Source organism: Astyanax mexicanus, chromosome 4 (assembly GCF_023375975.1).
Source record: "Astyanax mexicanus isolate ESR-SI-001 chromosome 4, AstMex3_surface, whole genome shotgun sequence".
Classification (NCBI taxonomy): domain Eukaryota; kingdom Metazoa; phylum Chordata; class Actinopteri; order Characiformes; family Acestrorhamphidae; genus Astyanax; species Astyanax mexicanus.
The window spans coordinates 25,545,585-25,568,526 of record NC_064411.1 but is presented as its reverse complement, the minus strand read 5'-3'; the positions used below and the strand labels follow the sequence as shown (position 1 = coordinate 25,568,526).

General features: G+C 40.9%; 1 protein-coding gene across 2 annotated transcripts in view; it reads left to right on the top strand.

The window, feature by feature from the left end:
• Positions 1-1,336: 1,336 nt before the first annotated feature.
• Positions 1,337-22,942, top strand: part of sh3gl1a (SH3-domain GRB2-like 1a) — a 63,077-nt gene continuing 41,471 nt past the window's right edge. Inside the window, exons 1-5 of one of the 2 annotated variants that reach the window (XM_049476824.1) lie at positions 1,337-1,537; positions 13,736-13,804; positions 15,344-15,416; positions 16,468-16,611; positions 20,501-20,634. In XM_049476824.1, the coding sequence (XP_049332781.1) occupies positions 1,493-1,537; positions 13,736-13,804; positions 15,344-15,416; positions 16,468-16,611; positions 20,501-20,634 (465 nt within the window). In that variant the 5' untranslated portion in view covers positions 1,337-1,492. Of the gene's footprint in view, positions 1,538-9,561; positions 9,645-13,735; positions 13,805-15,343; positions 15,417-16,467; positions 16,612-20,500; positions 20,635-22,942 lie in introns of those variants that run through there. The other variant, XM_049476823.1, reaches the window with a different exon arrangement.

Sequence of the window (22,942 nt, the reverse complement as noted above, 5' to 3'; positions counted from 1 at the left end):
AGTCGTGTTTTGGTGAGTGAGTGTGAGTGAGTGAGTGTGAGTAAGTTGTGTTTTGGTGAGTGAGTGAGTGTGAGTGAGTGAGTGTGAGTAAGTTGTGTTTTGGTGAGTGAGTGAGTGAGTGTGAGTAAGTTGTGTTTTGGTGATTGAGTGAGTGAGTGTGAGTAAGTTGTGTTTTGGTGAGTGAGTGAGTGTGACTGAGTGAGTGTGAGTAAGTTGTGTTTTGGTGAGTGAGTGTGAGTGAGTGTGAGTAAGTTGTGTTTTGGTGAGTGAGTGTGAGTGAGTGAGTGTGAGTAAGTTGTGTTTTGGTGATTGAGTGAGTGAGTGTGAGTAAGTTGTGTTTTGGTGAGTGAGTGTAAGTGAGTGTGAGTGAGTGTGAGTAAGTTGTGTTTTGGTGAGTGAGTGTGAGTAAGTTGTGTTTTGGTGAATGAGTGAGTGTGAGTGAGTGTGAGTAAGTTGTGTTTTGGTGAGTGAGTGTGAATGAGTGAGTGTGAGTGAGTGTGAGTAAGTTGTGTTTTGGTGAGTGAGTGAGTGTGACTGAGTGAGTGTGAGTAAGTTGTGTTTTGGTGAGTGAGTGAGTGAGTGTGACTGAGTGAGTGTGAGTAAGTTGTGTTTTGGTGAGTGAGTGAGTGAGTGTGAGTAAGTTGTGTTTTGGTGAGTGAGTGAGTGTGAGTAAGTTGTGTTTTGGTGAGTGAGTGTGAGTGAGTGTGAGTAAGTTGTGTTTTGGTGAGTGAGTGAGTGTAAGTGAGTGTGAGTGAGTGTGAGTAAGTTGTGTTTTGGTGAGTGAGTGAGTGTGAGTAAGTTGTGTTTTGGTGAGTGAGTGTGAGTGAGTGAGTGAGTGTGAGTAAGTTGTGTTTTGGTGAGTGAGTGAGTGTAAGTGAGTGTGAGTGAGTGAGTGTGAGTAAGTTGTGTTTTAGTGAGTGAGTGAGTGAGTGTGAGTAAGTTGTGTTTTGGTGAGTGAGTGAGTGTGAGTGAGTGAGTGTGAGTAAGTTGTGTTTTGGTGAGTGAGTGAGTGTGAGTAAGTTGTGTTTTGGTGAGTGAGTGAGTGTGAGTAAGTTGTGTTTTGGTGAGTGAGTGAGTGAGTGAGTGAGTGTGAGTAAGTTGTGTTTTGGTGAGTGAGTGAGTGTGAGTAAGTTGTGTTTTGGTGAGTGAGTGAGTGAGTGAGTGAGTGAGTGAGTGTGAGTAAGTTGTGTTTTGGTGAGTGAGTGAGTGAGTGTGAGTAAGTTGTGTTTTGGTGAGTGAGTGAGTGAGTGAGTGTGAGTGAGTGAGTGTGAGTTCAGGGCGCTGTTACAGAGCTGTTTGTGTCTAAGTGAAAAAGTGAAACGTGTGACCCGGAAGTGCGAGGTGGTGGTGGGGGTGCAGTATTTCTCCGGCAGCAGGATTCGGCGGTGCAGCAGGAAAAGAGCAGCGAGCTTTGGATCCGGAATCCGCGGAGAGTAACCGGACTGTAACCGGAGAGTAACCGTAGTGTGAGCGGGAGCAGCGCGGGGTGAAGATGTCTGTGGCCGGATTAAAGAAGCAGTTTTATAAAGCGAGTCAGGTGAGTCGGTTTACTAAACAACTCTCCGAGTCACTTCAGCCCGGGCTTGGGTCTGAGCTCAGACTCGGTTCTGGACTCGGTCCGGGTTTAGTTCACTAATCTCCCGCTGATCCGTGTTTATCAGATTAATCACAGCAACTTTAATCCGGAGCTTCTGAATGATCTGATCCCTCTCTGTAACTCGATTCAGTTTATAAACGACTCTTCCCTGCTGGAGCAGATCAGATATTGAGGCTTTATTTAAAACTTCAGATAAAACTCCCAGTTAATCCAGCAACAGGCAGGATTATACAGCACAAATATGATAAACAGACTCAGATTAAAATCACACCAGTTTAAACCAGTTACAACTTAAATACAGGCTTTGAAATCAAATATCAGATGTGAACTATTAACTAATAACATTATCAAATCCAGAAATCCATTCTAACCAACGACATGATCCCGTTTATTTACACGGAATTTCAGGCTCTGCTCTATTATTATATCTGTACTAGTCAAGGCATGTTCAGATTGTTCAGCAATATTGAATATACTAATCAGCAACAAAATATTTAATGACCATCAGTTACATTTCCCAGACAAACCAAGAAAGAAGTATTTTTAGGATATTTATTTTATACAGTGATGGAAAAAATGGCAAAATGAATGAAAACCTGCAAAACAACAATGTGCAGTGTTGTTTAGTTTAAGTTTTGGACAAAACATAACATTTTGGTGTATATCCAGAAAACTGTTTTACTAGTCTACAGATAGTATAATACAGCTAAAAATGACTAAATTAATCACTTTCATTGGTATTCAGCCAAATGAATAAACGTACCACAAAAGTTCAACAGAACAATCATGTTTTGGGGAAGAAATACAAAAATCTAAATTCATATCTGATATCTACAAGGAGATCTTCTTCTATAGCTAAACCATGCGGACAAAAAAAATCACTGACCTTGCGATACTTCATCATCACAGTATATCACAGTATTTAAAAATACAGCACATTCTAATATTAATATTCACTCTGTTTATCAAAGGCTGGAGTTATAGAAGAGCTTTTTTGAGATATAATCTATATAATATATCTAATAGAAATGCCACAAGAAATAGGAACAGTGTAAAGTGCCTTTTATAATCAGTCATGAGGAGACAAAAAAACAGATCCATATTTATGATACTTTTTTGGATGCACTGGGAATGTGGATTTTTTGAGGGCGGGGTAATAGCTGCTCACTCACTCAGTAAGATTCTCAGTTTCTATTGTTTTAAAGAGATGATGGAGAAAGCTAGGAACAGGAGCCGTACCCACAGGAAGCAGAGATGAGCATGGTAGACCTAATACTTTACTAATTTACTAATTGAAAAATTAATAATCAGACGAGTCAACTACCAAAATAATCAATGTAATAAATAATAGTTGCAGCACTTACAACACGAAAGCTGACATCATGCTGAATCACAGTACAGTAGTTTCCTGGAACTCTGTACTGTAGGCCTGTAGACTGCACTGCTGAACTAAGCTATTGTTAGTAGCCTTTAGCAGACAAACCGTCATTATACCACACTGAAACTGACCTGCCCAATTTACTCCCCACTTAACGTTCAGATAGCAACAGCACTTACTGCTACTGTTTTGTGGGCAGGAGCTACTTTGCCTTGTCTGATTTTATCTATTAGTCTAATAATTAATCCTTTTGTTTAATCTGGGTACTGTTTTTCTGGGTGAGTTCTATTTACTGCCACGTCATCCAGCCCAGGTATGTTTATTATGTTGTCCTCAGGCACATACCTTCATACTGAAGGCCCAGTACAATCATACCTGCACACTGTCATCAGTGAACAAAGGGAAATCCCAGCTCACGGAACAGGTCCTGACATGAACACATATCTGCAGAACTAGCTAAAACAAATCTCAGGGATTTGAACATAGTACTCATTACTCTCAGATACAGCCTCTTCTTGTGCAAAGTGCGCTGAATAGCTGAGCAATGCACAGTGACTCCACCTGCAGTAGGATGATGATGTAGATCTTTGGAGCTGATCTGTGGATTCACTATGACTGTTCTCACCTTCCTTCTCCTCTGATTATCTGAGATATTTCTTGTTCTGCCACTTCATGTCTTAACTAGAACTGTGCCTGTGGCCTTTCATTATTTCACTATGATGTTGAACAGTGTTTGTGATGCCACTCCCATGATGCCACTCTTCAGAGAAGATGCAAAGAGGAGAAAAACATTTTTTGGGCACTTTTATCCCATAATTGGATTCACCTGTGTATGTAGGTCAAGGGTCAATAAGCTTACCAAACAAAATTTATTTTCCAATAATTAGAGCTAAAGGTTTTAAATAATTAAAACAACAAGGGTGCCCAAATTTGTGCTCCTGCCTAATTTATAAAAAAAATATATTTCACACTTTCTGTGTTTCATAGGTTATTATTGTTGGAGCTATCTCTGAATTTGATATAGTGGCGATATTTAATTCACAATACCTCTGCCTCCTTTGGCTCTCTGTACTAAAAGTATTGAGAATTAATATTTAAGTCAGATTAGGCTTTTACATTCATAAGTTATGTTATTAAAATGCCTCACTGGAACTGCTTGATTGTTTTAAATTGTATCTGTGTAAATGCTGTTGGCTTATTTACACATGCACAGACTAAAAAAATCACAGAATAACAATCTATTTGGTGCGTTGGGTCGTGAGATACCTGAAGATATTGAAGCAATGTGGCTGGGTTACCAATTAGCCTAGCATCCATTTAAACAACAGCAAAAACTCCTGCAAAAAATGAACCTGCAAGTTTTAATATTTTGCGTGTGTAAATTTCTTTCTTGCAAACGCAGCTGTGAAACTCACAAGCACAATAAAACAAATCGTGTGACTGCTGAACAAAATATCTTTTTTCGTTCAACGCGTTTATTTAAAGCTGATATCTGTACATTTTGTGGGAGTTAGGGCCCTCTCTGGTGAGAATGGGTAATTGCACCGAGCATGCAGAAGAATAATTTTAAACTGGGCAGGTGTGATGCGGTCTCCCTTCAGAGCGGATGAATCCAATTTCAGGTTATGTTCAGTCAGAGAGAGGGCGCGCTCAGTCAGAAACTGCTAAGGGAAATGGCTTAAGAGGATGTAAGAGAGTTATTATATACGGTCGTCAGGTTTGTCAGTGTAAGTGAATGAGCTACTGAGCTCTTAGTTTCCTCTTCTGAAGTCTCCATTGCTCCACCAGCCACGTTCAGTAAAACTGAGCTGGATTCTCTTTCAGAGGCTGTACATGCAGAGGTGGAAAATAACAAATTACATTTACAATTTTTTTAGGTAGTTTTTAAAATAGGTCATTTTACTTTTACTCAACTACATTTTTACTTCGCTACATTGGAAAACTTCCAGTTCTTGAGTAAAAAATAAAATGCTGGGGAAAAAACTGTCTGAACTAAAAAAAAAATGGCATAAAAAAAAATGATGAAATGAAATTTAAATAGCCTTGTTACTCATATTTTATTCTGGCAACATAAAAAAACAAACCGGAAAGCTTGTGGTTGGATAACAAGTATAAACTTATACCATTCAGACCATCTATTGGTTTGTATTTGATGCGTGACCTGCACGTCACGTCAAACTCCAGAAGTGAGCCAGTGAGAAATTTGGTAGGAAGACTCCAATAATGCGTCTCCAGCTGCAGCGAGGGGCTTCGGAATGGTTGGATGCAAAAACTACTATTTCAGGATGCGATGCAGCTCAGCAGCACGAGCTAATGGTTTTCAAACATTCAGCATCTAATTTGTAAAGGCATATTAAGGTAAACTGAATGTTTCCTACTGCCTCTGGCCTCTGCTCATTTTTATTCCCTGTGTTTCATCCCATATGCTTTGTCTTGGATGAGGGATGTTGCATCTGGGAATGACGTCACACCTCTGAGTTCCAGTTAAGCATTCAGATATCAGCTCACTCTTAGCGCTGTCCCACATTAGCATTGCTGGTGATACCAGTTAATATCGTATTTAGTGCTTTCAAACATTGTGTAATTGTTTTCACAGAGTAGTGTCTATTACTGATTTAATGAGATACTAATAGAAGTCACAATAAAGTGAATAGTACTAATGTTGCTGGAAAAGCCGTTTTGTAGGAAAGTTCCAGTTAAAATTTTCTACTTGCAACTAGGAATCTCAACATCAACATTTTTAACTGTTGTGTGGTAATATTTATCCAGCTGCAGCAGAGTTTTGCTGCCTCATTTGGACTCTAAATTAAACTCAGATCAGCAGATGCTTCTTTTTTTGTGCAGCACTCTGGCTGAGTTTATACATCTCGCAGTTCTTCCGAAGCTAATCTGTGTGTATCTAAACTCTTTATTTACAGTATTGTCCACCCGTTGGATGACAGACAGTGCTGTTGCAGGAACATCAACAGTTAAAACAAATAAAATTAAACATTTACAGTATATCATTATTGTTCACCACAATCAATGAGTGCACTACAATTCAGTATTCTGTAGCCCACACATCAGCGTTTGCCTAAAGCTGTTGAGTTTAAATAGTTCTGCTCAGTTCATTGCTAAAAATTCCAGCTGGTCATCCCGAACAAAACGTCCTATGCTGAATAATAGCTAGTTATTGCGCTAACCTACCAGTATAAGGTATGTTTTCTCTGGATGACCAGCTTGGCTTGAGCTGGATTTTTGTAGGAACAGAACAGCTGGAAAACCGACTGCTACTGACATGTTCTGTTTTTAAGAGCTGTGAAGTGTATTTCTGTTCACGTGCAGGAATGCCAAGAAAATAAATGACTGGATATATGTTATTTTCTGAACGTACAGCAGTGGAAAAGCAAAGGATTAGAACTGGATCAGGCTTAAAATAGCCATCACCTGATCCCTTACAGTATGCATGCTTCAGCATGATTTGAATGAGTCATCTCTGATTTCACTGTTAAAACCATAGACTGTATAAAAAGATGGACGCCGTGTCGCCGTTCCCATTCATTCAATGAAAATGAAGCCAAAATCTTCCGCCATTTTGGCGATTCAGAAACCAGAGTCTGCGCAGTAGAGCCCAGAGGAGGGAGAAGGACTGTGGAGAGACAGCCTACTCATTTAAATAACCCCGCCCCTGAGGGCTGCCTCGACAAAGCTCACACAGTCTGCCAAACCGAGCCGAGCGGAACGGAGCGGAGTCCAGTCGAGCCGAGCGGAGAACTTATCTGCAGCACGATAAGATTAATATTTTCATAGTAACAGTGCAGTTCGTGCACGTTATGGATATTAACCGTGTACCCAGCCTCATGATAGTTCTGTATGTAGCAAGTGGAAGTGAATAAAATACAGCAAAAAAACATCACCAAACGGCAGTGAATGCCAGGACTAGTTATTGCTTTAAACAATGAGACGAAGCCGGTACTGAAGCTCAGTTAATTTTGTCGCTGAGGCTGAGCACTGAGCACATTTGGCTAAATTCTGCACGGATTATGCAGAGTCTAAGCCAGTGCTGCCGTACATCAGCGGACCTCTGGCAGAGCCTTCATGTTATCTGGGTCAGCTTGCCGCACGCACCGGTGACGGGCGAAGCCACTGACCAAGTAAAAATATGAATTCTACACAATCTAGCGAATATAGTTAGTTAGATAACTACACTAATGTTAGCTAACAAATTAAGATAGCTATATAATCCAACCGAGATTAAATGGTTCGCCTAAGATCTTGATAATTAATAAAATAAAATGCACACAGACACAGGAGTGGAGGGAACAACAGCCACCAAACTTACCGAAAAAACTGCAAAGAACTTTGTCCAGAATGTCTTTTAGAGCAATTAACAGCAGAACACGACATTATTAATACAACAATCTAAATTCAGTTTAGCTAAAAAAATAATAATAACAGTAGTACAGTTAGCTAGCTAAACGTTTGACTAACTACTAGTGCTAGTCTACTGCTTGACGTAAGGGGGAAAAAAAACATGATGCAGGTTCTGACGGTCTGTTATTGGTCCCGCCCCGGCTAGGTGTAACCCAGCCCTTTTTACAATAACCACATCTTTTTTAATAGAGCTGAATAACGCTTTAAAAAACGAATTCTGTGGGAATATAAAAAATTTACAATATAAGCAGAGGTTACACTAGCTGTTGCATTTAAATAAAGGAGGTAGAATTACAGTATATTAGAAAAAAACATGATTGAAAGTTGTCTGTTTTGCCATTGAAACCTATGGGGGTGGGTGGGGTTATACAGCTTTCTGCAGCCGAACAGCAGGCGGCGCCCGACCTGTGGTGGCTTCACTTTTGAGAGACAATGCTCTGTCCAGCTATATATACAGTCTATGGTTAAAACAAAAACAACTAACTGCATAGAATCAGATTTAGTTTCAATTTATGTTATCAGCCTGTAGCCTGCGCTAACCCCGGCTAGCACTGCACTGCTGGAGCAGCATTAGCATTAGCCGCTAACCACGCTAATCGCTAGCTCTTTTGTCATTCAGAGGTGAGTATTATCGGCCTGTAGCCTGCTGATAACCCCCTTTAGCACTGTTGGAGCAACATTAGCATTAACCATGCCATGCACCTAGCACTTGAGGACAACAGTAAATTAAGGTATAGATGAAAACTCAAAAATGAAGCTTGAGAGCAATATTTTATTCAGTGCTCACACGATTTCTTTTACAGTTGCGCTTGCAAGAAGAAAATTTACACATGCTAAATATTAAAACTCACAGGTACATTTTTTTTTTTCACCTGGTGTTTTTGTGCCCCCAACTTTTGACATTCATGCGACGCCATACACTCACTCCACTGACACTGTAGCATGTTGGACTTCTGTCTTCCTTCAGTCAAGGTAGCATTACAGTATTAAAAGGTAAATTACAGTTTTGTCTACCCACCTTAGCTTTACTTAACTTTGTTCTTTATGTTTCAGTATTCATGTTATTAATGAGCTGTGATCAGAGCTGTAATTATGTTCAGTAATCTCAGTCTGAGAGTGATGTTTTATTTATAAAGTGTTCCACCCTGTAGGTGTGCCCAGAACGAGGTGATAACCTGTCAATTTCATTGTGTTTAATCTTTATGGCTGTGATCACCTTTATATACAGTGACAGGACCGTTTTAATGTACTTTACATTTTTCATTGCAGCTGCAATATACATAAGGAATGTGCTCAAAAAAAAAAAAAATGGCTAATATAAATGTTACAAAATGAAACATTTGCCAAAAGCCACCTGATTTTTCACAGGTTTCTATTAATTCCATTAAATAAGTAACGTGGCCTAAAGATTTTTGTCTTGCTTTTCAAGAAAACTTACAGTTTAACATTTTAATATCCCAGCAGACAAACCAACAAAATCCCAATACAACCCTTAGAAATGTTATTATAATTAATAATTAGCTCCTAGTCATCATTAAGATGATTTAAAAAAGAATGCAAACTTTACATTATTTAGGGATGCACTGATCAATTTGTTTAGTTTTAATACGAATAAGGATACTATAATTTTGCACTTAGGTCAGCACCTCATACCGATCTGATACTGCTTTTATATCAATAAACTAAACCTCACCAGACTTAAGGCGTCAACATTGATTTATTTACTAACATTCTGGAAACAAGTATCAGTAAATAACACACAAGTATCACCTTTATCTCGCTTTTGTAGTGTGCTCAGCTAGCCCTGGACAATTGTGCTTCAGTTTAGAGAACAGAGTTCTGTTTTTATTTCACTACAATACTGTTCAGTGTATATTTGCATGCAATCTTTATAACTGTTCTGTCTGTTTTATTTGATGTTCCTTTAACTCCTGTCTGAAAGGGAGTGAGTTCTGAAAGGTAATTTACTAATGTTTGTAAATCTGTAAACAAGTAATTACTGTCACATTCCTGAGACAGCAGAGACACACACCAATCCAGTTCAGTGGTTTTACTGGTACGCTGAACAGGTATGGACACATGCTGCGGGACACAAGTGGAATCCTGTCTAACTGCTTTTCGGGCGCAGGTGAATGCTGCTGTACTGCAGTCGGAGCGCAGGTGAATGCTGCTGTACTGCAGTCGGAGCGCAGGTGAATGCTGCTGGGCTGCAGTCGGAGCGCAGGTGAATGCTGCTGTACTGCAGTCGGAGCACAGGTGAGTGCTGCTGGGCTGCAGTCGGAGCGCAGGTGAATGCTGCTGTACTGCGGTCGGAGCACAGGTGAATGCTGCTGGGCTGCAGTCGGAGCGCGGGTGAATGCTGCTGGGCTGCAGTCGGAGCGCAGGTGAATGCTGCTGTACTGCAGTCGGAGCTCAGGTGAATGCTGCTGGGCTGCAGTCGGAGCTCAGGTGAATGCTGCTGGGCTGTAGTTGGAGCACTGGTGAATGCTGCTAGGCAGCAATCGGAGCTCAGGTGAATGCTGCTGTACTGCAGTTGGAGCACAGGTGGTGAATGCTGCTGGGCTGCAGTCGGAGCGCATGCAGACTACTGGGCTGCAGTCGGAGCGCAGGTGAATGCTGCTGGGCTGCAGTCGGAGCACAGGTGAATGTTGCTGGGCAGCAGTCGGAGCACAGGTGAATGCTGCTGGGCTGCAGTCGGAGCGCAGACGAATGCTGCTGTACTGCAGTCGGAGCACAGGTGAATGCTGCTGGGCTGCAGTCGGAGTGCAGGTGAATGCTGCTGGGCTGCAGTCGGAGCGCAGACGAATGCAGCTGTACTGCAGTCGGAGCTCAGGTGAATGCTGCTGGGCTGCAGTCGGAGCTCAGGTGAATGCTGCTGGGCTGTAGTTGGAGCACAGGTGAATGCTGCTAGGCAGCAGTCGGAGCTCAGGTGGATGCTGCTGTACTGCAGTTGGAGCACAGGTGGTGAATGCTGCTGGGCTGCAGTCGGAGCGCATGCAGACTACTGGGCTGCCGTCGGAGCGCAGGTGAATGCTGCTGGGCTGCAGTCGGAGCACAGGTGAATGTTGCTGGGCTGCAGTCGGAGCACAGGTGAATGTTGCTGGGCAGCAGTCGGAGCACAGGTGAATGTTGCTGGGCAGCAGTCGGAGCGCAGGTGAATGCTGCTGTACTGCAGTTGGAGCACAGGTGGTGAATGCTGCTGGGCTACAGTCGAAGCTCAGGCAGACAGGTGGTGAATGCTGCTGGGCTGCAGTCGGAGCGCATGCAGACTACTGGGCTGCAGTCGGAGCGCAGGTGAATGCTGCTGGGCTGTAGTTGGAGCACAGGTGAATACTGCTAGGCAGCAGTCGGAGCTCAGGTGAATGCTGCTGTACTGCAGTCGGAGCGCAGGTGAATGCTGCTCGGCTGCAGTCGGAGCACAGGTGGTGAATGCTGCTGTACTGCAGTCGGAGCGCAGGTGAATGCTGCTCGGCTGCAGTCGGAGCACAGGTGGTGAATGCTGCTGTACTGCAGTTGGAGCGCAGGTGAATGCTGCTCGGCTGCAGTCGGAGCGCAGGTGAATGCTGCTGTGCTGCAGTTGGAGCGCAGGCGGATGCTGCAGTGGTGATGTTGAGTAACAGGTTTGTAATGGAGTGTTGACCTGGTCGCTGCAGTCACGTCTCACACTGAGTCAGAGCTGTCTCACTGCCAACGCCCCTCCTTACAGCTCCTGGAACACCCTGACATTTACAGCTCCACCAGTTTTACAAGACTTTGGCTTTTTACCACAAAGTCACCTGAGTGTGCGAGTGTCTGCGAGTGGAGGAGGACTCACAGCCAAGTTGTACAGCTGATCTGGTTACCTCTGCATTCCACTAAATGCAGCTTCACCCCAAAACCGCAGGCAACAATTTTCTCAATTGTCAAAGACAAAAATCTAAATAATCATAAATTTACCCCACTACTTCTCATCATATTTAAATGCACTGGTGGTCACTATCTAGATTTTAATAAGCAAATAAGAGCCTCCCATGAGATAATTACTGCATGGGTGATTATGTTTCAGCTGGCAACAAGTGATTTAACCATACCTGATGCAGTGAGTAGCTTCTCATTTGTCAAACATCCATGCAGAAAAGATGTGCATATGTTTTACAAGTCAAATTATTGGCATGCATCAAACTGGGAACATCTTAAGAGATTCCTGAAACTAATAATATCAGGTAAATTTCTGTTTATTATTAAACAGTGGAAGGACAGTGGGAAAGCATCATCTTCTAGGAAGGAATGTGGGTAGAAAAAAAAATCTGATTGTGGTTGGTAACTTAAATCAAATGGTATAAAAACTACACTACAATTTGGGATATGTTTAATAGTGAAAGTAAGAGCATTCCCACAGGCACAGTGTGAAGAGAACCCAAATGATTAGTGCTGTTAACCACAAATGGCGATGCTACTAAACGGGGGTGGCTAGTGCTGCTAACCGCAACTGGCTAGTGCTGCTAACCGCAACTGGCTGTTGCTTCTAACCGCAACTGGCTAGTGCTGCTAACCGCAACTGGCTAGTGCTGCTAACCGCAACTGGCTAGTGCTGCTAACCGCAACTGGCTGTTGCTTCTAACTGCAACTGCCTAGTGCTGCTAACGTTATTGATAGTGGCTTATAATATGGTGCTCCTCATACTGATAAATACGGTACCCGATCAGGCACTAGTAACACTGAGTGAGAAATAAAGCTTCTCCAAAACTGCAGCATGTTTTGAAACAGCTGGTCGAGAGCTACCACACTTAAAGATATAATGAAACACTCAGGGATGAGTGAATGAGATTTAAATCACTGAGAAATCTTATTTAGTTTGTTTCGCAGGCTTGAGTTAGTTTGAATGAGAATATAAAGCTAATGTGTTAGCTTAGCTTGTTAGCTTAGCAGTGACGTTTACCCACGGGATAAACAGGCTAGTATAGATCGACCTTGAGTTTATATGAATTGATATTTGATCATTTTTTCTCTTCTTTTCTGTTCTGTTCTCTTCCCATTTTTATATCCATCTTCCCAATTTTACTGTTTCTGTTTTTTTCTTTTCTCTTTTTTGTTTTAACTCTCTTATTATTTTCTCTCTTCTTCTTTTTTTCTTACTTTCTCACCTTGTTTCTTCTAATTTTGCTTCTCTTTAATTTTCTTTTCTTTGTTTTTCCTATTGTCTCTTTCCTCATCTTTTTTGTTTTTTCTTCTGTTTCTGCCTTCTCTTTTCATTTATTTACATTTCTATCTTTCTCCTCTTTTTTTTTCTTCAAATTTTTGGAAATTTTCTCTGTTCTTAAATCTTCTCCTCTTGCTTTGCCTCCTCTTTTTTCCCTTCCTTGACGTTTTTTCTCATATTTGCTATTCCTTTCACATTCTCTTCCTTTCTTTAATCCTTTTTTGTGTTTGTTCTACTTTTCTCACTTCTGCTGGTAATTTCCTCTTGTTTTCTCTGTTCTTGGTGACTCATGTTCTGTATGTATGTGGGAGTGATTATAGAAGCTGATCATGGCGTCAGTCTTTTGTTCAGGTTGACCTTTATCTGTTGCATCAGAGTCCTCAGATCTACTGACTCGTACAGAGCTGACCACAACGCCGCTTCTGAACAGAGTCATGTGCCAGCCTCTTTCTGTAAAGTACAGTAACAATCCACAGGTCAGATATGTAATACTGTAATACTGTATCTTAGCGGATCGTTATAAATGATACTATGGTTTTAGCGTTACCGTGTTTTCTCTCTGTGGGGAGTGGATCAGGGTGTGTTACAGCTGCAGTACACTTCCTGTACGCTTCCTGGAGTACACACCCTCTCTGTTAAGATCTGCTGATTTGAAGATCACAGGTACATTTTTGTTTGCCAGGGTGCAGTCAGTTACTTTCAGATCATAAGTACACTACATTCACTGTCCCACTGGAAAGCTTTTATAACCTGGATGTATTTAAATAAATAAAGGATTCTGCTCGGCCAGTCCGGCATTTATTTTTTCCATGTTTCTGACTCAAACTCATAAACAGTGGTGTGAAGAAGTGTTTGCCTCCTTCATTATTTCTTATTTTTTACATGTTTGTCACTTAAAAATGTCTCAGACCATCAAACGAATTTAAATAGTCTAGAACAACACAGTCAAACACAAAATGCAGTTTTTAAATGAAGGTTATTTAGGGAGGAAAAAAAACAAACCTACATGACCCTGTGTGAAGTGTTTGCCCCCCAGTTAAAGCAGAACCTGCCTGACAAAGCCGAGTAGACCAAAAGATACTCAAAAGCAACACTTTGATCCTGGCTGCAACAATAGTATAAATATCTGTTCACATTTTAACAAAACTGTTGATCTTTTATTCTGCAGATGGTGAGTGAGAAAGTGGGCGGAGCCGAGGGCACTAAACTGGATGAAGATTTTAAGGACCTGGAGCGAGTAAGAAATTGCTGAATGTTTTTTTTTTGCTGATTATTATTGCCCACCACATTTAAACGGACAGTTTTAACAGCTGCATTGTTTACTCCTAATGTTCTGACTTTAAGTTTGGTCTGAACCAAAATACAGTTGCAAGAAATTATGTATGTGAACCCTTTGGAATTACTTGGATTTCTGCATAAACTGGTCATTTAATGTGTTCTGATCTTTATATAAATCACAACAATAAACAAACACAATCTGCTTAAACTAATACCACACAAAAACTTTATACGTTTGTATGGTTTTATTGAACACATTAACATTCACAGTGAAGGGAAAAAGTATGTGAATCTTTGGATTTAATAACTGTAGTTACAGATCAGACCTGCACAACAGTCAGGAGGAATTTTGGATCATTTCTCTTCACTAAACTGTTTCAGTTCAGCTATATTGTTGGGATATCTGGTCTGAAACACTCTCTTGAGGTCTCATCTCTATTGGGTTGAGGTCAGGACTCTTCAGAAGGCGTATTTTCTTCTGTTGAAGCCGTTCGGTTGTTGATTTACCTCTATGTTTTGGGTCATTGTCCTGTTGCACCATTCATCTTCTGCTGAGCTTCAGTAAGCTTCAGTGAGCTTCTTAAGAACAACAAACTCAAAACTGGTGAACTGGGCAGGGCAGCTTTAACCAATACATCCAATCTCATCACATCCTGGCTACAATTAGCTCTTAGAAAAGTCATTAGCCTAGAGGTTTACATACTTTTTTCTCCCTCCCTGTGAATGTTAACATGTTGTGTTCAATAAAACCATGCAAACATATATTTTTTTGTGTGGTATTGGTTTAAGCAGATGTGTGTTTCTATTGTTGTGACTTAGATGAAGATCAGAACACATTTAATGACCAATTTATGCAGAAATCCAAGTAATCCCAAAGGGTTCACATACTTTTTCTTTCCACTGTAACAGATTTAAAAAGTACTACAACCCCTAGACCAGAGCAAAGGATCAAAACTGGTCTGACAAAAAGAGTTGGTCTTAGTCTGGATCAGATAAACCATGATCCAGTATGTCTACGTTTTTTGGACGGTTCAGACTTTCAGATCAATTATTCAAAGTTTAGTCAATCTATCGTCACCCATTAAAAATGGAAGAAAAAGAAGAGTGGTTGTGCCAAAATCTGATGATGTGTAGGTGCACTGACACAGCAGTTATGGTGCTGGTGGTTCTGTATCTACTGTAATTGCAGATTAACCTTTACTATAGGAGAATTCAGCACAACACCTGTAAAGGCAAAATTGTGGACATTTTACAAACCATTCAAAACAATGTATAGTATAGGGAGACTCATAAGGGATGAAGACAGAATGTAGTAAAGTCCTGCAGTGAGCTCAGTCAATAAATTAAAGAGCGAAATTAAAACTAACTGGACTACATATAAAAATGTAAAACACACCAAAATTGGTTTGCCTAAAATGTAGAGTTGAGTTACGTTTAACTACTAGATCTACAATTCTCACTAACTCTCACCTCTCTTTTCACTCGCTGTATTTAACAGAAAGCTGATGTCACCAGTAAAGCCATTGTGGATGTGCTGGCCAGAACTTCTGAGTACCTGCAGCCCAATCCAGGTATAGTAAACCAGTGTCTTCACAATACGTGTATACTCTCCGTAAATGCAACCTATATAGGAAACCTACAGGAAAGCAAGAGCTAATAAGGTGATCAGTGAGGGGATTAACATTCATACTTTCTGCAATGGGTAATTGATACATTTACTGCCAGAAACAAGATGCTTACAGACACAAAATAATCATAATTATAATATAAGCACTGTCACTATGATCCAAAGATTGCCAAATGCCATCAGAGTCCGAGAAAGTACAGTTGGTTGTGTTCTCTCTGGGTGGGTACAGTAGGTGGCTCTCTCTCTCCTCAACACTAACATTCTAATGGAGATTAGCACAGGTATCTTTTAGCTGATGTATTAGAGCTGAGGAAGACATGCACTAGTCTTCTACCCTCCTAGAGTTGGGAGCAATACTAGTGTAAGGCGGAGTTCATATGAATGTGGATTAGGTACTGTATCAGGAGGCATTAATAGTGGTTAGCTGCTAATGCTAATGCTGCTGCACCCAGCCTTAGTGGAAATCTGGAAATTTTTTCAGGAGTTTTCAGGAGAGAAATCTGTGTAGTTTAACATCCAGCGCATTTGTGATGTTTTTTTTTTTTTTAAGAATTACAGTTTTGTTTGCTTCACTTAATTTCTAGGTGCCTGACCTGAGATACCTGTCCAAAAGAGGTTAATATCTGTGAGACTGCAGTAATCATTAAAAGTGGTATTTTAAATGTGGATTAACCACAGGTTATAGTAGTTGTGTTGCATATAAATCGTCATATATGCTGTGTGTGATTATACACTTGACCAAAAAATGGTCACACTTTCTAATATTTTGTTGTAGTGGCATAATTTCCACAAGCTTCTGCAATGTCCCAAGATTTATTTTTGTCTAGAGTTGCAAAAAATTATCTTACCAATAATGGAGATTTTGAGCATTTCACAAAGCCTTCTCCAGCACATGACAATAATCAGTGTATTTATTATGATACGTGTCATTTTAAAGCAGCCTGAGCCTTTAAAAACTAATCTGTCTGCCTTTCTGTCTGTCCACCATTTGGCAGCATCCCGGGCCAAGCTGTCCATGTTGAACACCATGTCCAAGATTCGAGGGCAGGTCAAGAGCACTGGCTACCCACAGGCAGAGGGGGTGCTGGGGGAGTGCATGGTCAGATATGGCCGTGAAATGGGAGAGGACACCAACTTTGGTAGGTGTGTGTGTGTGTGTGTGTGTGTCCGTCCAGAAAATATTCACAGCACTTTACTGTTTGCCCAGTTTGTTACACCCTTATTTCAAAATGAATTACATTCGTTCTAACCTTCACCCCAGTCTAAGGTTCAGAACATTTTGGACAGGTTTTATTCAAAGATGTCTCTGTATTAGTACTGGGCGATATATGACCAAAAATTTATAACACAGTATTGTTTAAGATTCTGACGGTTTCCCAGTAAATCAGAGTATTTTTTTTTTTTTTTATTATATTTCAATATTTTGCATGAGTTATACTTATGATATAAACCACTGAAGCTGTAAATTAAATCAGAATTCATTAGCAGAAAAACAGCTAAAGAATATAATTAAAAGAGATTATATCTTAAAAGAGGTACACCAACAATTTAAACACGGTTTCCTTTACAAAACTAAATATGATAAAAATAGTTCCATAAATGTTAATAAAAGTTAAAGTAATCAAAAGACATATTTCTCAAAAGCTCTATTGCACAAGTTAAAAACACTGTAAATTAATATTTAACTTTAACAGTGAGCATTGAAATCATCCTTCAAGCTACAGTATTAAAATATTTAAAAGGTCTATAGTTACTGCTTTTGAAATGCATTTTACCTCATATTCAGAGAGTTAGGGAGTTTTATCACTTGTGATGAATAAATGATTCTGTACCCAGGACCAATTCTGGACTCGTCTGTGGGATAAGAAGGAACTTTTCTCCGAGGTGTGGATCGATTGCATAATTCCATTCATCTCCATTTGGAGAGAAAATAATTGCTGTTTGCTGCTGTTTTTCTATTTAAGTCAGATAAAAACACTCATACAGTGAGGAACAGCAGCAGGAGCTCTGCATATAAAAGTGATGTTCTCATTTCTATCTAGGCAGGATGGAACATATGACTCCACAGTGCTGACCTACCGTCACTCCAGCGCATTAGCTTGTTATGTTAACTTGCTAATGTTAGCTGTATCTGCTTCTTTGGTGGTGCTGTTCTAAACGGCACTCCACAGCGCCCCTAGCAGTATGGCGGAATGTGAAAAATGCATACTGGTTTTAATTTGGCCTCCACCCAGCACTACTCTGTACATTCCTGTATTCATATTTCTCCTAACCCTGACTAGTCTTCCAGTTCCTGCTGCTGACAAATAACCCCACAGCATGATGCTGCCACCACCATGCTTCACTGTGGGGATGGTAGTAGCGGTGTCTGGGTTTTCTCCAGATATGACGCTTGGCACTCAGGACAAGTTCAATCTTTGTTTCATCAAACCGGAGACTTTAGATTCTCATGAGAGTCTGAGAGTCCTTTAGGCACCTTTTGACAAACTCCAAGTAGGCTGTTTTTTGCTTTTACTGAGGAGAGACGTCTGTCTGGTCTGATTGGTTGAGTACAGCAGAAATGGGTCTCGTCTCTCCACAGAGCAATGCTGAAGCTCTATCAGAGTGATGCTTGGGTTCTTGGTCACCTCCCAGACTAAGGCCCTCGATTACTCCGATTGTCCGGTGGCCAGCTCTAGGAAGAATTCTGGTGGTTCCAAAAATCTTCCACTTAGGGATTATGGAGGCCACTGTGCTTATTGTGACCTTCAATTCTGCAGAAAGGTTTCTGTACACTTCTCCAGATCTCCGACTCGATACAATCCTGTCTTGAAGTTCTACAAATAATTCCTTGGACTCCATGGCTTGGCTTGTGCTCTAACATGTACTGTCAACTATGGGAGCTTATATAGACAGGTATGGGCCTTTCCTAAGCCTGTCCAATCAACTGGATTTATCTCAAGTGGACTACAATTACGTTTTTAAAAAAACTGAAGGATGATCGGTGGAAACAAGATGAACTTTCAGGCAATTTTAAATGGGAAGCGTCGGCTCTGTCAGATGCAGTCGCTCGATGCGTCATGGGTCCGGCACTTCGAGGCTGCAAGGAAAAGTTGAACCGAGGTGAACTTTATGCAAATAAATGCGGCCAACACAATGCATCTATCCAGTCAGAGAGCGGGTGTTTGCCTGATACGTGTCCTCAGTGCAGTGTTTCAGGCTTCTCTGTCCTTTATGATCAATACCTGCTGATTTACAGGAATTCTGATCAGCGTAATACAACTTGGAGGAAGACTGCTGAGATTATTGGGGTCCCTGGTGGATTTTTTAAATATTAATTCAATAATTGAACTGGAAAAGTTTGCTTTTGTTAGCCTATATGCTGCTCACTAGACAGTGTTATGAAACTCAAACATTCAGATTTATTAGTTTATAGGACATTAAGCTTGTATAAAACCATTTCCTATTTATTAAAACGATTAAATTGAACGGCGCAGGGAACGGCTTTATAACGCCCACATGTGACCGGTTGAAGGGGGTGCGAGTGTTGTTTTGGAGGAAGTGGTAGGGAGGAGTGTTTTCGTGTTAGTTGTGTGTGTGGGTTTGTATTTCCATAAGAGCTTGAGCTCTGAGAAAGACTGAACTATCTGAAGAGCCAAAAGTTTGAAGAGATGAAGATGAAAAAAGATCTTAATCAGTAACAATAACACCATTAATAAAATACTTCATTACTTTTTTATGAGTTAGACAGAGGCCTGTTATGATTTCAGCATTTTAACCCTTAACCTTGGTTTACTAATGCATTTTAATTTAATGTCAGAGCTGGGAAAAACGTACACAAAAACATCTCTAAATTGACATTCTAATAATTGTACAATTAAAAAAAAAAAAAATCCAAAAAAAAAACAGTTAGCCAAATATTTTGCAGTTTACCACAACACAAGATATGTTTTTATCACTGTTAGCAGCCTCCCAGTCAGCACTGCTAGTATTACCACTTAATAACAACGCATTCTACAGTGTGCTGTGCATCCAAACAGCATGGAAATGTGTCCACAGATAGAGGTTGTACAGTACTCTGTGTAGAACTGATTTAATGAGACACTAATGGATAGAAATGATAAATAAACTGTATAATAATACTGCGCTTACTACTGTTGATGTGCAGGGCAGCCAATTTGGAGTCAGAATTCAGGGTTTTGTATTTCCGAGTAGAAAATTCGATTGGGGCCTTCCAGTAAAAATTTCCTGCTTAATCAAATTGAAAGTTATATAAAAAGCATGTTATAGCCTGCATTCACACTGGCAGACTACAATCCACCGGTCATTTCAGACTATTTACTGCTAATGTTTATTTAAATAATAGATTTTAAGTTCTGTTGCATTTAAATAGTGTTAACATGAAAATGTTTTAAAGCAAGTTACCTGTAAATATGGTGGAACAAATAAGCCAAGTTTCTGAAATGATGCACTTCTACTGCAGTGCAGATTTATACTAACATTACTGGCTTTCAGTAGACTAGACTTACATTACTTAACACGTGTATTTAAAACTCGACCAGTCCAGTAACAGCAGAGTTTAGCTCTGTTTATATGCAGTTTGTATTTGGCTTGTAAGCGCTGCATCGTTGCTAGGTTACCTGTATATGGCGGAGTAATAAATGAAGAGCTTCCCTTACAGTTCATTACCGGCTGATAATGTCACTCATAAAATGCCTGTTGGGTATTGTGCCGAATTCAGCACCCCCGCCGGGAAAAAGAGGGTGCTAAATTATCACTACTCAATAATATCATTTCTTGCAAGTAATTCCCCCATTCATCAGTCTTTGACATTTTCATTTAGTTTTTAATATTTGATAAAGTGTAATGAATTGCGTCATAGTTTTTGTTTTCAAGTTTCCATTTTTATGTAGTTTTCGTTTCGTTTTTTTTTTTATCTCGTTTTCGTCATGAAAAATAGGTAAACGTAGATTTTTTGTCATAGTTTTCATTACCGATATTAACACTGCTGTAAGGACCCCGGTGTGACGTGTGTCCTCTGGCCTGTAGGTGGCGCTCTTGTGGAGATGGGAGAGTCTATGAAGAGGCTTGCGGAGGTAAAGGACTCTCTGGATATTGATGTGAAGCAGAACTTCATCGACCCGTTCCAGACCATCGTAGATAAAGACCTGCGGGACATCCAGGTAGGACTGTAAGAGAATTTAGGAGAGGAGTTACAGCTGTTTACTGTACCCACACTGCACCTGCACTCAATCAGATCCACTGCCTATTCACATCTCACACTCTCTTCCTTTATCTGTCTCACACTCTCTTCCTTTATCTGTCTCACACTCTCTTCCTTTACCTGTCTCACACTCTCTTCCCTTATCTCTCACACTCTCTTCCTTTACCTGTCTCACACTCTCTTCCTTTATCTGTCTCACACTCTCTTCCTTTACCTGTCTCACCCTCTCTTCCTTTACCTGTCTCACACTCTCTTCCTTTATCTGCCTCACACTCTCTTCCTTTATCTGCCTCACACTCTCTTCCTTTATCTGTCTCACACTCTCTTCCTTTACCTGTCTCACACTCTCTTCCCTTACCTGTCTCACACTCTCTTCCCTTATCTGTCTCACACTCTCTTTACCTGTCTTCCCTTACCTGTCTCACACTTATCTGTCTCACACTCTCTTCCTTTATCTGTCTCACACTCTCTTCCTTTACCTGTCTCACACTCTCTTCCTTTACCTGTCTCACACTCTCTTCCCTTACCTGTCTCACACTCTCTTCCTTTATCTGTCTCACACTCTCTTCCTTTATCTGTCTCACACTCTTTTCCCTTATCTGTCTCACACTCTCATCCTTTATCTGTCTCACACTCTCATCCTTTATCTGTCTCACACTCTCTCCCCTTACCTGTCTCACACTCTCTTCCCTTATCTGTCTCACACTCTCTCTTTACCTGTCTCACACTCTCTTCCTTTATCTGTCTCACACTCTCTTCCTTTACTTGTCTCACACTCTCTTCCCTTACCTGTCTCACACTCTTTTCCTTTACTTGTCTCACACTCTCTTCCTTTACCTGTCTCACACTCTCTTCCTTTGTCTGTCTCACACTCTCTTCCTTTGTCTGTCTCACACTCTCTTCCTTTATCTGTCTCACACTCTCTTCCCTTACCTGTCTCACACTCTCTTCCCTTACCTGTCTCACACTCTCTTCCTTTATCTGTCTCACACTATCTTCCCTTATATGTCTCACACTCTCGTCCTTAATCTGTCTTACATTCTTTTCCCTTATCTGTCTCACACTCTCTTCCTTTATCTGTCTCACACTCTCTCCCCTTACCTGTCTCACACTCTCTCCCCTTACCTGTCTCACACTCTCTTCCCTTACCTGTCTCACACTCTCTTCCCTTATCTGTCTCACACTCTCTTCCTTTATCTGTCTCACACTCTCTTCCTTTATCTGTCTCACACTCTCTTCCTTTACCTGTCTCACACTCTCTTCCTTTACCTGTCTCACACTCTCTTCCTTTATCTGTCTCACACTCTCTTCCTTTATCTGTCTCACACTCTTCCTTTACCTGTCTCACACTCTCTTCCTTTACCTGTCTCACACTCTCTTCCCTTACTTGTCTCACACTCTCTTCCCTTACTTGTCTAACACTCTCTTCCTTTATCTGTCTCACACTCTCTTCCTTTACCTGTCTCACACTCTCTTCCTTTACCTGTCTCACACTCTCTTCCTTTACCTGTCTCACACTCTCTTCCCTTATCTGTCTCACACTCTCTTCCCTTATCTGTCTCACACTCTCTTCCCTTATCTGTCTCACACTCTCATCCTTTATCTGTCTCACACTCTCATCCTTTATCTGTCTCACACTCTCTTCCTTTATCTGTCTCACACTCTCTTCCTTTATCTGTCTCACACTCTCTTCCTTTACCTGTCTCACACTCTCTTCCCTTATCTGTCTCACACTCTCATCCTTTATCTGTCTCACACTCTCATCCTTTATCTGTCTCACACTCTCTTCCTTTATCTGTCTCACACTCTCTTCCTTTATCTGTCTCACACTCTCTTCCTTTACCTGTCTCACACTCTCTTCCCTTACCTGTCTCACACTCTTCCTTTACCTGTCTCACACTCTCTTCCCTTACCTGTCTTACACTCTTCCCGTATCTGTCTCACACTCTCTTCCTTTATCTGTCTCACACTCTCTTCCTTTATCTGTCTCACACTCTCTTCCCTTATCTGTCTCACACTCTCTTCCTTTATCTGTCTCACACTCTCTTCCTTTATCTGTCTCACGCTCTCTTCCTTTACCTGTCTCACGCTCTCTTCCTTTACCTGTCTCACGCTCTCTTCGTTTATCTGTCTCACGCTCTCTTCGTTTATCTGTCTCACGCTCTCTTCCTTTATCTGTCTCAAGCTCTCTTCCTTTACCTGTCTCACGCTCTCTTCCTTTACCTGTCTCACGCTCTCTTCATTTACCTGTCTCACGCTCTCTTCCT